General features: G+C 33.6%; 1 protein-coding gene and 1 long non-coding RNA gene across 10 annotated transcripts in view; one reads left to right on the forward strand and one right to left on the reverse strand.

The window, feature by feature from the left end:
- Window positions 1-17,991, forward strand: part of LOC307188267 — a 283,742-nt gene that overhangs the window by 215,390 nt on the left and 50,361 nt on the right. The gene's annotated exons all lie outside the window — the stretch shown is intronic.
- CALCRL (calcitonin receptor like receptor) overlaps window positions 4,179-17,991 on the reverse strand; it is a 105,005-nt gene continuing 91,192 nt past the window's right edge. For all 8 annotated transcript variants that reach the window (XM_079925201.1, XM_079925197.1, XM_079925194.1 and 5 more), the window contains 3 exons: window positions 13,051-13,269; window positions 12,854-12,895; window positions 4,179-7,525 (listed from right to left, as the gene is read on the reverse strand). In XM_079925201.1, coding sequence (XP_079781327.1) covers window positions 7,310-7,525; window positions 12,854-12,895; window positions 13,051-13,269 — 477 coding nt within the window. In that variant the 3' untranslated portion in view covers window positions 4,179-7,309. The remainder of the gene's footprint in view (window positions 7,526-12,853; window positions 12,896-13,050; window positions 13,270-17,991) is intronic.

A 17,991-nucleotide genomic window follows, 5' to 3' on the forward strand; every position in this document is an offset into this window, starting at 1 on the left:
AAAATTAATGAAATTCTCAGCTTTATTTTGGTTAAGGCCAAAATGTCAGTGCACCACAAACTTTCAGTCCATACCAAGTGGAGTGAACCAGGATTTTGAGAACTTTTTAAATTGCACAAGAGACATCTTAGTGACATTGCTAATGTGAGATCCACCAGACCAAGAATTAATTTCACAGAATTGAAAGAACTGATAAGGAAAAATATTTTTATTGTTATTTGTATGGAATATTTTTAATATTTTGTTTCAGCATTCTATTTTCTGGATATTAGCAGTAAACCTTTTATCTTTCATTTTCAGATATCTAACCCAAAATAATATTATAAATATTGTTTTTAAACTGAAATAAAACATTTAAAAATAATAGATTCTAACTGATTCCCAAGAATTTTAGAAAAAAAACTTAAGTATTCTAACTTTTTATGATAATATAGTTATTTGAATAGGTTCAGTAAGAATGAATCCTCCTTCCTACCAGTATGTAATAGGACAAATAGATTGTGTACTAAAGGCCTTAACCAGGAGTGTCATTTTTGAGAATGATGGTCATTAAATTATGGTCATTTGGGGAAGAAAGGGTGACTATTCTTATGGAGCCAATGACTATTAAACCTTCCTAGGAAAACTGGCTTTGTGCTTGATTTACAGGTCCCACCCAGGCTTATAGGTGGTAAGGATGGTCAATTCCTAGCATGCTAGGAACTATGTCACATTTGGGGGACCTTGAGAAAAATGGAATTCACTCAAATTTATAGACACAGCAGGTGAAATCTGGCATAGAGACTTTTTTTTTTTTTTGGTGTGATTTATTAGTCCCAAGATGGCAAAAAAAAAAACACCACAGGTTTTAAAAAATCCAGTCCAAGATTCCTTATAAAATTTCCAGCCAAAAATCAGTTTGTGACCTTAATGATTGTTCAATACTCTATGGTTAACAAATTAGACAAAGTAGATGAGATGGACACAGTCCTAGAAAAATATCAACTACCAAAACTGACTCAAGGAGAAATAGGCAATCTGAATAGGACAATACCAAGTGAAGAAATTGAATCAGTAATCAAAAAACTGCCCTTATCTGGTCCAAGTCCAGATGGCTTTACCACTGAATTTCACCAAACATTCGAAGAAGATTTAATACAAATGCTTCAAGGAATTCTTCTTCACAAACTCTTCGAAAAACAGAAGAGGAGGGATCACAATCCAAATCGTTCTATGAAGATGATACTATTGTGATACCAAAACCAGACAAAAACATCACAAAAAAGGAAAACTACAGACCAAAATCTCTTATGAATATGGATGCAAAGTTCCTCAACAAAGTACTAGCAAACTGAATTTAGCGACATATAAAAAGAATTAAACATTAAAATGACCAATAGAGGTGATCCCAGGGATGCAAGATTGTTTTAAAATCTGAAAATTAAATAATGTAATACATCATATCAATAAAATATTAAACAAAAATCACATGATCATCTCAATAGATGCAGAAAAAGCATTTAACAAAATCCAACACCTTCTCATGGTAAAATCTATTAACAAAGTAGGAATAGAAGGGAACTTCCTCAACTTTGTAAAGGGCATCTACAAAAAACACACAATTAACATACTTAAGGAGGAAAGACTGGGTGCTTTTCCCTAAGATCAAGAACAAGACAATGACGTGTGCTCTTGTTGCTTCCATTCAACATTTTACTGAATGTTCTAGCCATGACATTTAGACATGAAAGAAATAAAAGGCATTCATATTCAAAAGGAAGAAGTAAAACTGCCTCTATTTGCAGATGGCATGATCTTTTATGTAGAAAGTTATGAGGAATCCACTAAAATATGTTATAACTAATAAATGAGTTCAGCAAGGTTGAAGGATATATGATCAATACACAAAAGTTAATTTTATTTCTATACACTTGCAATAAGCAATCCAAACATAAAACAAAACAATTCCATTCATGATAGCATCAGAAAGAATAAAATGCTTAGGAATAAATTTAACAAATGAAATGCAAAACTTATACTCTGAAAACTAGAAAAATTATTGAAAGCAATTAAAGATTTAAGTAAATGTAAAGTCATCTAATGTTCATGAATCAGAAGATTTAACATTAAGATGGCAATACTCTCCCAATTATCAACAGGTTCAATGTAATCCCTATCAGAATTCCAACAGGCTTCTTTGTACAAATTGACAAGCTCAGTCTAAAATGCATATGGAAGGACTTTCCTGGTGGCACAGTGGTTAAGAATTGGCCTGCCAATGCAGTGGACACAGGTTCGAGCCCTGGTCCGGGAAGACCCCACAAGCCACGGAGCAACTAAGCCCATGCACCACAACTACTGAGCCGGCACTCTAGAGCCCGTGAGCCACAACTACTGAGCCCACGTGCCACAACTACTGAAGCCTGCGTGCCTAGAACCCGTGCTCCACAACAAGAGAAGCCACTGCAATGAGTCGCCCATGCACCACAACAAAGAGTAGCCTCCGCTCGCCACAGCTAGAGAAAGCCCGTGTGCAGCAACAAAGACCCAACACGGCCAAAAATAAATAAATTAATTAAAAAAATTAAAAAATAAAATGCATATGGAGTTCCAAGAGACCCAGTATGGCCCAAACAACTGTGAAAAATAAGAATAAAACAGAACAACTCACACTACCTGATTTCAAGACTTACTACAAAGCAAAGTAATCAAGATATGTGGTTTGGACACAAAGACCAATAGAATTTTTCAGAAATAAAACCATAAAATAAGGTCAATTGATTTTGATCAGGATACCAAGACAAGGATATCCTTCAATGCAGAAAATATTTTTTTTCAACAAGTATTACTGGGACAAATGGAGAGCCACATGCAAAAGAATGGATTTGGCCCCTTATCTCACACCGTATACAAAACTTAACTCAAAATGGACCAAAGATCTAAATGTAAGAGCAAAAACTGTAAATTCCTTAGAAGAAACTGTAGGAGTAGGTCTTCATGACCTTCAATTTGGCAAAGGATTTTTAGATAAGACACCAAAAGCCTAAGAAACAAAAGAAAAAAGTAGATAAATTGTATTTCATCAAGATTATAGACTGTTGTGCTATGAAGGACACCATCAAGAAAGTGACAAGACAACCCACAGAATGGAAGAAAATGTGTGCAAATTTTATATCTGATAAGGGACCTGTACCTGGAATACATGGAGAACTCTTTCAACTCAATAATAAAATACAAGCAATCCATTTAAAAATGAACAAAGGATTTGAATAGACATTTCTCCAAAAATATACAAATGGCCGATAAAAACATGAAAAGGTGCTCAACGTCACTAGCCACCAAAGAAATACAAATTAAAACCACAAGAAACCACTTCACACCCACTAGGATGGCTAAAGTACAAAAGACACATAATAACAAGTGTTGGGAAGCATGTGGAGAAATCAGAACCCTCAGACACTGCTAGTGGGAATGTGAAATGGTCCAGCCGTTTTGCAAAACAGTCTAGCAGTCCTCAGATGTATTTAACATATGATCCAACATTTCCACTTCTAGGTATATAACCAAGTGAAATTAAAATATATGTTAAAAAAATTACCTTGTAAACAAATGTTCATAGCAGCATTATTCATAATAGCCAAAAGATGGAAACAACACAGATGTCCATCAACAGACAGATGGATAAACAAAATGTGGTAAATCCATACAGTGGAATAATTTAGTCATAAAAAGGAATGAAACTGCAGCAAGTTATGGACTTGTGAAAACATTATAGGTAAAAGAAGTCAGTCAGAAAAGATCATATTCCATATGATTCCATTCATATGAAAGTCCAGAATAGGGAAGTCTATTGAGACAGAAAGTAAGTTAGTGCTGCTTAGGGCTTGGGTGGGAGCAGGGATGGGAGGATAGAAGAGTGATAGCTAAGGATACATGGTTTCCTCCTGAGGTCATAAAAATGTAATAAAATTGACTGTGGAGATGGTTACACATCTTTGAATATATGTAAATATACTATACCAATATAATACATTAAAAACAACTTTAAATGAGAAAATTATATTTTTAAGTAGTTCTTTTCCTTCTGTTTCTTTCTGCTATTCAACACAAAACTATACAGTAGAATATAATGGAGAAAGGAGACAAATCTTTGTGCATTTTCCTATTTCTGGGAATCTTTTCCTTTCATTTAGCCTAGGAAGGAATTTGCGTACACTGTACTTTATTTGGAATTTTTTAGCTTACAAGATGAATTCATAATTTTAACAAACAGGTTTATGGAATGATTTACAGGTTTATGGAAGACTTCAAAGAGGGTAATGGTGATATAGTCATCGATTTTAAGTATTACACTGATTGCTGTAAAGAATTATATTTGTAATTTAGATTATTCAGTACTCCAGTAAACATGAGTGAAAATCAACTTTAGCTCATAACTTTAATATTTTCGTACAATCAAAATATAGAGATATACACTAAGTAAGCATAACATGAGTTATTTTAATTGATCAGAATATTTTGGGTATGTTTTAGAAATAAAAGAAATGGTTTTTATTAGCATATTAAAACCAAGAGAAAATTAGATAAGTTCACATTTAAAAAACATTATCAAGCAATAAATACAGCACTATAGCTACCACTACTTCTATGTACATTGGATTACATTTGAACAAACACTAAATTCCAGAATGAATATTTTATGAATAAATGCACTAAATAACTTTAGAAATTAAAAAAAAATGACAGACTAGAATTGTTTAGAAATTAAAATGACTTTCACAAATACTTTCAGAAAAGCAGCAGTTTTGCATTTTAAAAGTTAGAAATTCCCCAAATAAGTTTTTAGATACCAAGGAAGTTTGCTTTTAAACAGTATTGATTTTACTTTTTTATATGAGTAAGATACAAAGGAGATCTTAATTATTAGTACTTCAGTTTTAGAGAAGTCTAATATTTAAAAATATTACTTCTAAAAAAAAATGGGTTCAAAATTAACACTGATTAATCATGGACTGTCTTCACCTAAAGATGGTACAATAGATAAATCCTGGCCACAAAGGAAATCTGATCTAAACTTAATATGATAAAAGCACAATAAAAAGACTTGAAAGTTACAATGTATTTTTAATATAATGCTCGTTGATAATTTGACATTTTCTACTGTCATTTATGGTTGAGACTTGATAGCTTGTCTGGAAGAATGCTGAAATATATGAACAGTGCCAGTGAAGGATTTGAATCTGTGTTTTTGAATAATAAATAGCTAAAGTATGAGATTATTTAAAGGAATTATTGTATAATTTAGGCATTAGAAAGTTCAGAACAGCCTGAGTTCCTCTTTATAAAAGCTTGTTTTGAAATCCGTAAATCTGAAACTAACAATACAGCTTTTACATGTGTATAGATAAATCATAAATCTACTGACCAGGCCTTTTAATAAGTGAATTCTTACTAATTTAGATAATTTACCTGGACAATTTCAAATGACTTCTGAACTTACCATCTATTGACAGCTTAAGAAACAACCTATGATGACTAAGTCATTAGTTTAATCCATTTTAAGCAGATTGACACACCACAGCAACAACAACAAAAACATATAGATGTAATGAATTCTCCTGCCAAAACTGACTTACTAATTGAAGGCATTTTGGTTTTCAGAAATCAGTGGAAAATGACATTAGGAAAAATGAATCCCATTTAAATGTCACTTTAATTCATTAGCGAGGATTTCTTCCATCTTAATTTAATTATTCCATAAATGTTCTGACAACAATTCTTCCTTACTGATACATTCAGGTCTTTTACTATATTGCATCATCATATATAGTATCTCTATTAAAATATAAAAACATTGTATATGATATATATTGTGTTCCTCTAATTTTAAAAAATAGCCTTGCAGCATTTCCAAAGCTTCATATAGTAAGTCAGAAAAGTAATCTTTTTAACGGGGTAAAAACCATAAGAATAGCAGATTGGCATTTATTATAGGAGTCATTTAAATTTTCTGGATTAGAATGAAAGTTCATCATCAAAATAAAAAAAGAAATATGTCAAACATATCTATTATTAAGGTATGAATCACCAAAGCTAATATATTCAATAAAACAATGGCCTTGAGGATTTTTTAAATAAATATTTTATATCTTATCATAGATATTTCTCAAACTTAGTTCTCAAACTTCTGATGCTGGCATCTGGTTGTCTTTAAAATAGTTAACAAATAAGAATTCCAGATTCTATTTTATTATAAAATCAGCCCAGACACAGTATCAGATATTAACATGCACACATTGTTACATTAAGTATTTGTTTTTAAAAAAATTACCTAGATTGTATATATTTGAGACTATAAAATAGAATAACAGAGTATTTACAAGCTTACTTTTCACAATTTTTTTACAAACTTTTAAGAAAATAAGAAATCCTTCATTGATTTCCTTCATGTAAAATAATTGCTTATTTGTCCACAAAGTAGAAATGGAAGGGGCAAAGTTTCTATTTACAGGTATATGGACACGAATTCCTTCCCACTTGTGTAGTAAGATGGGAAAGTAGTCAACTACATGTTTTGTAGTATCAACCAAGATTTCTCCCTAATGTTACCAAAGTAGGATTGCGTATCATACATACTATTCATCAAGCCTCAAAAATGGATATGGCAAGGGGTATAACTGTGATGAATCAGCAAATGAGTAGCCAACAGCAATTCTGCTCATTTATTTTTTGGGAGGAGAAGAGGGTAAGCAAACAGGAATAATTAATTCTTTATCTGGTCCATTTGAAAAAATAAAAACAAAAAGGGCTAGAATACTTTCTGGGCAAAAAATCAACTTCACCAAGGAATATGGGATAAAGATTTTAAAAATAAATGAAAAGCTCATTTTCTTTCCAAGTCTATAGGCCTTAGCTAGATCTCTTTAGGCAACAGGAGTGGAATTGTGCCCATTGTGTCTATGAACTTTTATGGTCTATTTATTTGTGGATTCATGCAGTGGTGTGCTAGAGCTGGCTCACACCAACCTACAACTGACTGTGCTCATTTTTACCCAAGTCCACATTCACTGATGTCAAGTTGGTAACTTGAAATCAGCTATGGTGGGAGTACTTACACCATAAAAACTGGCAAAACTTACAAATCAGGACTGTTTTCCCCCATGGAGCTAGTGTGAAACATTTATCAACACACTACTGAATTCATGTGAGGGTTTTCTTTGTCACCTTCAAATAATTCATTTAATATTGAAGTCTTCTGGTTGTAAAGTCATGGATCCAAGTCCTTGAGTTAGGAGTGGAACAAAATAGTTCAGCAATACACGCTCTATTATCAGTCGTATAACTTTTCCGGTTTTATGACAACGTTTTCAATATCGTGGATGCTTTTTCCATTTAAGTGTTCAGTTGGACAGTCATGACTGTAACCTGCACCATCACTGATTGTTGACACTGTGTAAGATGCACTACGGAGAGCATCTGAGTGGGAAAAGCTGTTTCCAAATTGGATTTTATATTGATTCCAGTTTCTTCTCAGAATTGCTTGAACCTATAAAACAAAAAGAAACAGAAAGGGTAAGAGCAATTCATAAATGAAATGAAGATAATGTATTTAATAATACAATAAAATAAGTTATGTACAAAAGCTTTTTTTAAAAAAAGCATTGATATTGAGTGAATAATATTACTTTATTTTCTTAATTAAAAAATGAAATTGAGTAAACTATCTTTATATTAGGAAATCTTTGCAATTACTCTATACTTTAGTACAGACTACAGAAAACTTCATATTTCTCTTTCTATGCCTTCTCTTTGAAGCTCTAAAAATGCACATGAATGTCTTGCTGTCAGATAGTTAATCTATACCCTCACTTACAAGTTGGCATGTGCAACATTTAGTTTTGTATCAATATTTTTATTAAAAGAATGAGATAATTAGTGAAATATAAAAGAAGAGAGAAAAAAGATTTAAAAACAGGGATACAGGGAATATAAATAATTATCACCATCATCATCAACAGCAGCAGCAACAACATTTTACTGTGATTAGCATGTGCCAGGTATTGAGCTACATTCTGGAAAAAAAAGATCAGGGTTTTTGCCCTCATAGAGCTTACCCCCAGAGGGAAGAAAGTGTTGAACAGATAATTACAGCATTGAACATATCATGGGATGAGTACTGTGGGAAAAAAAAGTTTAGGAATGTCACCACTCCACTTTTGTGTATTTAGATACCCCCCTGTCTGGATAAATTTGAAGTTTAATGACTCTTCTATCTTTTCTGCTTGGGGATAGAGATGAGAACTAGGTAGGTCATATACAAAGATTTTGGTTTTAACTGAACATAAGACACAGATGATTTTCTTCATATTGAGTCAGTGAGCATAAATGAGAATATCAAATGCATCTCCAACTCGATCACCTGTACATTTCCTGTCTGCTTCTAGGTTAAGAATGTATTAGCCACATGCTGTGACCTGATCTGTGTCTTTGCAGAGCATGTATAACTTTGAATTGTCTTCCCCAAATCTCTACTGCTCTTTGACCCTTTGATTGTTTCCGCAAAGGGAATCTGAGCATCCAAAAACAACTTTCTAGTAGTTCATGTCCTACAAACATACTCATACAATATTGTTTAACTTTCTACGAATTACATAAATTCCTCAACTTTTTATTCATTACATTCATGTGTACATAGCAATATTAAACTTTAAAATAGGGCTGCTTATTTAAGTCTTTTCATTTTCTTATCTCTTCTCCAAATTACAAACAATCTATAGCGAATAGGTATTCCCAGGATGTCTGCAGCTCTGTGGGATACTTTAAGGTCCTGTTAGTCTCCTCTAATCTGTCGCTTAAAATGAACACAAAGTTTTACTGTCTCATTTCATATTTTAACATGTAGAAAAACAAAACAAACAAATATAAGGTCAATCAGTTTCTTTAGTAAGAATTCAGAATGAGTTATTAGAAATTCCAGGAGGGGCTTCCCTGGTGGCGCAGTGGTTGAGAGTCCGCCTGCCGATGCAGGGGACACGGATTCGTGCCCCATTCCGGGAAGATCCCACATGCCACGGAGCGGCTAGGCCCGTGAGCCATGGCCGCTGAGCCTGCGCGTCCAGAGCCTGTGCTCCGCAGCGGGAGAGGCCACAGCAGGGAGAGGCGTCTCCCTACTCTATAATTCAAAAATTATGTAGTTAGGAATGCAATACATTGTTTTATTAATATGAAATTCAGAACTTCAGGAATTTCAAGCTTACTTCTTTACATATGGCAACTATATCTGAAGGAAATAATTTTTATTCATATAAATTTTCTTTGAAATAACAGCATTTATAGGAAAATGAATACATTTATCTTATAAAAATTATACTTTATTCCTCTCATGGTTTAGTGATGTATTTCTAAGTTCTCCAAATAACATATTTAAATTAAGGTAATTAAAAAATACCATCTGCATATGTAATATCTTCAAGAATATAAGCAAATGACAAATGGAATGGCTTTAGAGTATGACTTTTAAATAAATATTCAGAGATTTAAAACAAAAATGACATTTGGCCAATTATCTAGGTATTTCTAATGGGAGTTGTTTTTGATCCTGATTTTTATGCTTAATTAACTTCTCACTTTGTTACTAAAAGCTGGACTGATTGAATCCATGTGCTATATAGTTTCTGTTTGAAAGGAGGTGGAATGTAGCTTTGTACAAAAGATTCTACATAAATGTTGGGAAGAAGCTGACATGAAGAAATATTTTAGCTATGAGAGTAGTACTTATAGTCTTAACAAGGAAAGCTTAAATTCAATTCTAAAAGCGAAAATGGCTTTGAAATGTATGACTGTTTGCTCTTGAAATATCTACTTTGATTAAGATCATCACCCTATTTCTTCCTTGCAACTAAATCGTCAGAAAAACCATGGAAAGCCAATTTCCTGACTTATTTACTGAAGCTAAATATAAAGGTAATTAAAGACCCATAGGCCTTGTAGACATCTGTTTGTTTATGGGACTCTCTATAAGGATGTTATTTTTTTTCATCTGCTTTCTCTAACACAACATCACACCTGATTAACAGAACATTAAAGTGGCCACTCTCAGTAAACTTACAATGAGAAGAATGTAATGGGGAAAGATAAAAAGGGAAATTGCCATTGGATGGCAAGAGAGCCTGCCTGATGTTATTAAAGATATGAAAGTGTTTTCATTAATTTACGCATAAGTGTTATATAAATAGTAAGGCCAACTTTTTAGAATATAACATTGCAATATATAATTTTGTATAATATAAAGAATATGGGTTTATATGACCATTAGTACCTGATAAGAAACCAACTCTACACTGCTTAACCTAAATCAATTAAAAGGTGTTTAATAGAGCTGTATATAAAAATTCTACCTACTTCTCATTACAGGATGTGAGTTTGGTTATTCTCAACAAATCTTTTTGTTCACGTTGTAAAAATATCTACTCTCAGGTGTTGTTAAAGATACCCGTGAGACTAGGGAGGGCCCTTCTGATGTCTAGAGTCCCTAGTTTATGCTAACAGTGCACATTTTTTTGATTAAGAGGACTAGAGATGAGATGAAAGTGACCTGAGTACTTGTCAAGCCACAGTTATTTAACTAGTGAGAAATGCAACTAGGAATATTTTGGCTAATAAATAAAAATAAAATGTGAGAATAAAAAATAAATGGAGATATTAAGATAAAGGCAAGCTCTTTGACCTGACGTGGAAAGCAAGAAGGAAACTAAGCCTGAGCAAATGATTTCAAGAAGTACATGACATAGTTGGAACCACACAAAATGGGTTTGGCAGCTGTGTCTTCATGTTATGAGAGTGGGAAAAACTAGAGGCAAAGAGACAAAAAAAGGAAGCATTATAGTATTTCTTAAGATGAGAAATGAATCATACACAAACAGGGATTGTATCTAGAGATGAAGACAAGGGGACAAATATTGGAGATGTTGTGAGATGCTGAAGGATTTGGTAACAAGTTGGCTCAAAGAATTTTTATTGTAATTTTCCAGTGCCAAAGTTTTCTCAATTTTAGAACATGGCAAAAGATCAAGGCCTGTGTCTCTTTTCCTTACACAGGTAGAGTGCAATAAGAGTGTTAGGCATTAATTTAGATATTCCCTGGGCACTTTTTCTAAATATAAGGGCCAATTTGAGATTTGATTCCGATATGATTAATGTTCCCATTTGTACATATATTTTTGTAAATGAGCGATTTGACAAATCTAAAAAGGAATCTATAATGTACTGAGTATCTACTGTGGGTGGGGCATGGTGCTAAAAACTTTATATTCCTAGTTTACATTAATCTCTGTGAGATTTGTGTAAAGAACTTGCTTTTATTTCCCTTTAATAAAAGTACACACTGAGACCTCTGGAAGTTCAGAATATTTCCCAAGATGTTACAGCCAGGAACAAAAAGGCATCTTTGGGTTTAAATGCATTACTGTGTCAGCGCCTTTATTCTACACTGCCTTCCATCACAAAATATTTTACTAGTGGTTATAATTTGTACATTTAAAAAATACCCTTTATAAAAATCAAATCTGTTTCTGCAGATGCAAACGTGTATCTTATTTCATACATGCTTTATGGCATATTGTCTGTAGCTTTCTCATCTATATTTAACTGTAAAGTCCTATGTAGGCAGAAATTGGATTGTCTAATTCAGTTTATACAATAATTAATTTATAGAGTTATATAATAAATGCTAATTGAATTTTATTATCAAAACAGATGATGTATCTATTCTTCCTAATTGCATTCTCTGTCCCTACTTCTCACTGACTTCAGAAAAAGTCACTCTTGTCCTCGATACAGCAGAAGAATCATGGAGACACCACTCAAAGATATGAAATATAGTCTACCATGTTTGATAGTTCTATATGCCATTATAAATAAATAAATATATAAAATAAATATCTATATTTTAAAATTGATTAAGAAATCAAATATGAAATTTTATTGTATGCTAAGAGAAAGAATTAAAATATTACATAAACAAGGGAAAACAATATTTTATAGTTTTTCATGACATGTACATGATTTCCAACATTGATTAGTTGTATAGAAATGGTTCTTATAAAGTTATGACGACTGGTTCCATGTGTTGCCCATCTGAAGCTTTGTGATAAGCTTCACCATTACCAAATATATGTTTCATTAGTTGCTGTCTGAATTTCTAAACTTTATTGAATTTTGCCAAAATCCTCCAACAGGTTAAATTTTGTCAAGTAGATTAAAATCTTATAAAGAACTAAATCAATATAGCTCAAACCACTGAGTTATAGCCCAATTGATATGCATAAGAAATATGGTACCAGTTTCTAAGATGCCTGAAACTTCCCAATTAGAAAAAAAAATATTGGATAAAAATCTTGAAATATCCAAAAGCACATTTCCATGTTACAAATCAGAGGGCTCTTCTGTTTCCTAACCCACTGCAGCTCTTCCCAGGAGAAAAAAAAACCCAGAGAAAGGGGGAAAATAAAAATGACCCAATTTTATTTGAGTGTATGTTCTATGAGGATAAGGATTGCCTAACATTGTACCTAGGACAAAGTCCAGAATTAGTAGGATTAGTTCAAGAGGTAGGTCGAAAGACTAGATGAATAAAAGTCATTGATGGAATATTTTAAAGTGAGGCTGAATTTGCCCCAGCCTTGAACTCCAATATGACCTGAGCTTTTGGGAAGGAGAGTTACATCTAGTAAAAGAGATTCCATGGTTCTTTTTCCTGACAGAAATGGAATTTGAAATACTTGTTCTTAGGGAATTTATAATTCTGTCTAATTTCTTAAAGTAAAAAAGTATTGCAAATACAAAATGATAAGAGGAATAAAATCAATCACCATACCTCTCCATTAAAGAAGCAGAAAATTGTAGATACCAAAAGACCCTGTAAAAGAAAAATAGAATTATCTGATTCCAAATGGAAAAGATACATTATTTGTAACCAACTTGATGCACATATAGTTAAAAATAAAACCAAAGCTATATGTAAATTTAAAACCAAATTTCACAAGCTGCCTTCCTGATGCAAGAACACCATACCTGATAGTGCATGAGGATGTGCATGATGTAATCATATACCTCCTCTGCAATCCTTCCTTCAGGTCGCCATGGAAACAGTACAAATTCAATGCCAAGTAATGGCACCAGGATAAGCGTAGCTCTCACAGCTTTCATGTAGAGATTGGATTCTGCTTGGTGAGTAACTTTTAACTTGGTGATAAGAACACGTACAATATTTAATAGGAAAAAAAGATTCACCTAAAAGAAAATAAAATGGCATATGGAAATTATTTCATATTTAATATTAAGAATCATTATTGAAGGATCTTTTATGAATCTTAGAATATTTTCAGTACACAAGAATATGTTCTATTGATGAGAATATTTGCCTAAATATTAATTTGTATTTCTGCTACTGAATTTTTTCATATGTTTCCCAGTTTTACTGAGACATAAGTGACACTATATAAGTTTAGGTTGCATAGCATGATTTAACTTACATATATTGTGAAATGATCATCACAATAAATTTAGCTAACATCGATCATCTCATAGAAATACCAAAGATTGTATATATTTTACCTTATGATGAGAACTCTTAGAATTTACTCTCAGCAACTTTCATGTATATCATAGAGCAGTGTTAACTATAATCATCATGTTGTACATCACATCCCTCATACTCATTTATCTTAAACGTGGAAGTTTCTGTCTTTTAACCACCTTCCTACAATTCCTCCTCCTCCATGCCCTGCCTCTGGTAACCGCAAATATGTTCTCTTCTTTCTATGAGTTTGTTTATTTGTTTAGATTCCACATATAAGTGAGATCATACAATATTTGTCTTTCCCTGTCTGACTTATTTCACTTAGCATAATGCCCATCCAAGTTGTCTCAAGTGGCAGGATTTCCTTATTTTTTATGGCTAAATAGTATTCCATTGTGGTGTGTGTGTGTGTGTGTGTGTGTGTGTGTGTGTGTGTGTGTGTGTATAAATACCATAACTTCTTAAGTTGTTTCCATGTCTTAGCTATTGTGGATAATGCTGCTATGAACATGGGGTGCAGATATCTCTTTAACATAGTGTTCTTGTTTCCTTTGGATATGGAATTGTGATTTATTAATTTAAAAAGTACATCAATCTTAATAGGCTTAGATTTTAAAAAATAAATTTATGGTGGAATTATTGTGGACCACCTTCAGCTAAGTAATATCTGATTGTTTTGCTTAGTTCATTTTCTTATGCAAAATTTTAAAATTTTGCTATGATTAAAAAAACCAAAGCTTCTGAACATTTTCAGCCCAAAGAAAGGAAATAATTGTTTGTAGCAAAGGCTAATTATTTTAAGTGTCTACTCTGTATTAGTGTTCATACTAGGTACCTACCAAATATGTATTATACCATAATAACCATTTTCATCTTTTTGGTTTATCCTTCCTGCATTATTTGTATGTGTATGTGTGTAACAACAATCCTCACAGCTCCCCATGATAGTAATATAATCCTCTTTATCCTTATGAGGAGGCTGAATCACATATTGGAACCAGTTGATATTCAACCTAGATCATCCTAGATATAAAAAAATTTGGCACCCAACAAGGCCTTCTGTCAATTACTTTCTGTAATTATAAACTTACTATGAGTTTACAACTTTCCCCAAAACAAATCATTCTCTTTGAAAGGGAGACATGAAACTTTAAAAATATAGTGTTCAGGGATAGAAAGTCCAGAGATGAACCAATGCACATATGGTCACCTTATCTTTGACAAAGAAGGCAAGAATATACGGTGGAGTAAAGATAGCCTCTTCAATAAATGGTGCTGGGAAAACTGGACAGCTACATGTAAAAGAATGAAATTAGAACACTTCCTAACACCATACACAAAAATAAACTCAAAATAGATTAAAGACCTAAATGTGGGCTTCCCTGGTGGCGCAGTGGTTGAGAGTCCGCCTGCCGATGCAGGGGACACGGGTTTGTGCCCCGGTCTGGGAAGATCCCACATGCCACGGAGCGGCTGGGCCCGTGAGCCATGGCCGCTGAGCCTGCACGTCCGGAGCCTGTGCTCCGCAACGGGAGAGGCCACAACAGTGAGAGGCATGCGTACCGCAAAAAACCAAACAAACAAACAAACAAATAAAAGACCTAAATGTAAGGCCAGACACTATCAAACTCTTAGAGGAAAACATAGGCAGAACACTCTATGACATAAATCACAGCACGATCCCTTTTGACCCACCTCCTAGAGAAATGGAAATAGAAACAAAAATAAACAAATGGGACCAAATGAAACTTAAAATCTCTTGCACAGCAGAGGAAACCATAAACAAGACTAAAAGACAACCCTCAGAATGGGAGAAAATATTTGCAAATGAAGCAACTGACAAAGCATTAATCTCCAAAATATACAAGCAGCTCATACAGCTCAATATCAAAAAAACAAACAACCCAATCCAAAAATGGGTGGAAGACCTAAATAAAGCTTTCTCCAAAGAAGATATACAGACTGCCAACAAACACATGAAAAGATGCTCCACATCACTAATAATTAGAGAAATGCAAATCAAAACCACAATGAGGTATCACCTCACACCGGTCAGAATGGCCATCATCAAAAAATCTAGAAACAATAAATGCTGGAGAGGGTGTGGAGAAAAAGGAACACTCCTGCACTGTTTGCAGGAACGTAGATTGATACAGCCACTATGGAGAACAGTATGGAGCTTCCTTAATAAACTAAAAATAGAATTACCATATGACCCAACAATCCCACTACTGGGCATATACCCTGAGAAAACCATAATTCAAAAAGACACATGTACCACAATGTTTGTTGCAGCACTATTTAACAGTAGCAGGACATGGAAGCAACCTAAATGTCTATGGACAGATGAATGGATAAAGAAGATGTGACACACATATACAATGAAATATTACTCAGCCATAAAAAGAAATGCAATTGAGTTATTTGTAGTGAGGTAGATGGACCTAGAGTCTGTCATACAGAGTCAAGTAAGTCAGGAAGAGAAAAACAAATACCTTATGCTAATGCATATATATGGAATCTAAAAAAACAGCACTGGTGAACTTAGTGGCAGGGAGGGAATAAAGACGCAGACGTAGAGAATGGACTTGAGGACACAGGGGCAAGGGGAAACAGGGACGAAGTGAGAAAGTAGCATTGACATATATGCACTACCAAATGTAAAATGGATGGCTAGTGAGAAGCTACTGCGTAGCACAGGGAGATCAACTCGATGCTTTGTGACAACCTAGAGGGGTAGGATAGGGAGGGTGGGGGGGGAGGCTCAAGAGGGAGGGGATGTGGGGATATATGTATATATATAGAGCTGATTCACTTTGTTGTACAGCAGAAACTAATACAGCATTGTAAAGCAATTATACTCCAATAAAGATGTGAAAAATATATATATAGTGTTCAAGAAATGAACAGAGTTCTATTGAAATACATTTCTCTCTCTCTTCCTGAATACTACGTTCTCTCTTTCTTATCTTTATCCATGTCAATATCTGTTACTTTTGTCTATATCCTCTATGCCTATTCCTTACGCCTTCTACAGAATTATGGACAATAGCCCCAGAAAAGTCCCTTCGGGCTCTTATTCTCCTATGCTGTTCTCTTTCCTTTTTTCTCACCCTGACTTCTAGCATCTGTGTTTTGTTTAATAATGTAAAAATTTCAAACTGTGTACTATTATGCAATTTATATCCACATACTTTAATCAGAAAAATAATGGTAGCATCTCATTTAATGTAGAAAGCAATGAAAAAATAACATACATTTGCTGATTTAAGGCATGTGTTATGAAAATAACTGGGCATAAAAATATTCTACTATTCTTTTAGAGAATTCAATGGAACATATGCTTCAAAAATAAACAGCTAACTATAATCCTGATGGAAACACATCTATGAAAAGTAACATGGTTACAGACACAGGACTGTCTGCTAAAGACAAAAGCAGAATAAGCTATTGCAACAGGTGTAAGAATGAAACATGATGAATCAACACATCAGCTGTTATTCCACCCATCCTACTGTTTTCCCTTCCCAAGCATTCATTACTGTTTTAAAAGTTTTGACTAAGTGGAAATTACTACCAGCCCATTGAATAAAAAGTAATAATGCCATTTTATCTGCTTATAAATTTAGAATTTAGAATATTTTATAATCCTAATATGCAAAAATCATAAATTATAAAAATCACTATAAATGTTGCAATTTAAATGCCCATTATATAAAAATTTCTAAATGCAAAGTGCTTCTCCAAATGGCAAGTCTGATTTAAAATGTGAACCTAGAAACTAGAAAGTCATCCTACTTTATTTTCTGCAAATACTTCCATTTATTTTAAATACAAATAGAACAAGAATAGTGAATTTCAGATGAATTACATCTGAATCTCATCTATCTTAGAGAAAAACTAGGTAAGGAAAAGAGAAGAAACTTGTTTTTACTCCAATACCCATAAAGTTCACATAGATGGTCGTAGGTACAACAGGACATTTTCACATCATGATACCACCTAGGGTCATGGCAGGAAGCCCTGTGAATCAACCCAGTGGCAGCAGGATTCCTGGAAGCCATTCCTCTACTAGATTAGCCAGCAATCACTTAACTGCTCACTGAAGTGACCTAAACATCTCTCACTAAACACAAATTAACCGTATCCCCTCTCAACTTCCCCTTAGCAAGATCTCAAAAGTGCTGTAGACACTCCAATACCACCCTGCTCGAGGGAATATGGGACAGAGGAAGTCTGAGTGGAAAGAAACTGATTGTGGTTGAAATCTCTTCATTTATAAAAATTGTACAAAAATATGTGACCATATAAAAAATTGCTAGAGCCCCTCCCAAGACCTTGGAATTGGCCAGGACCAGTGAGGAGCCCTAGAGCTTAAGCAAGGACAGATCATATTACCCTGTTAGAAAAATAGGCTCCTAATCTTTGGTTAG

This window comes from Stenella coeruleoalba (genome assembly GCF_951394435.1).
Source record: "Stenella coeruleoalba genome assembly, chromosome: 6".
NCBI classification, from domain to species: Eukaryota; Metazoa; Chordata; class Mammalia; order Artiodactyla; family Delphinidae; genus Stenella; species Stenella coeruleoalba.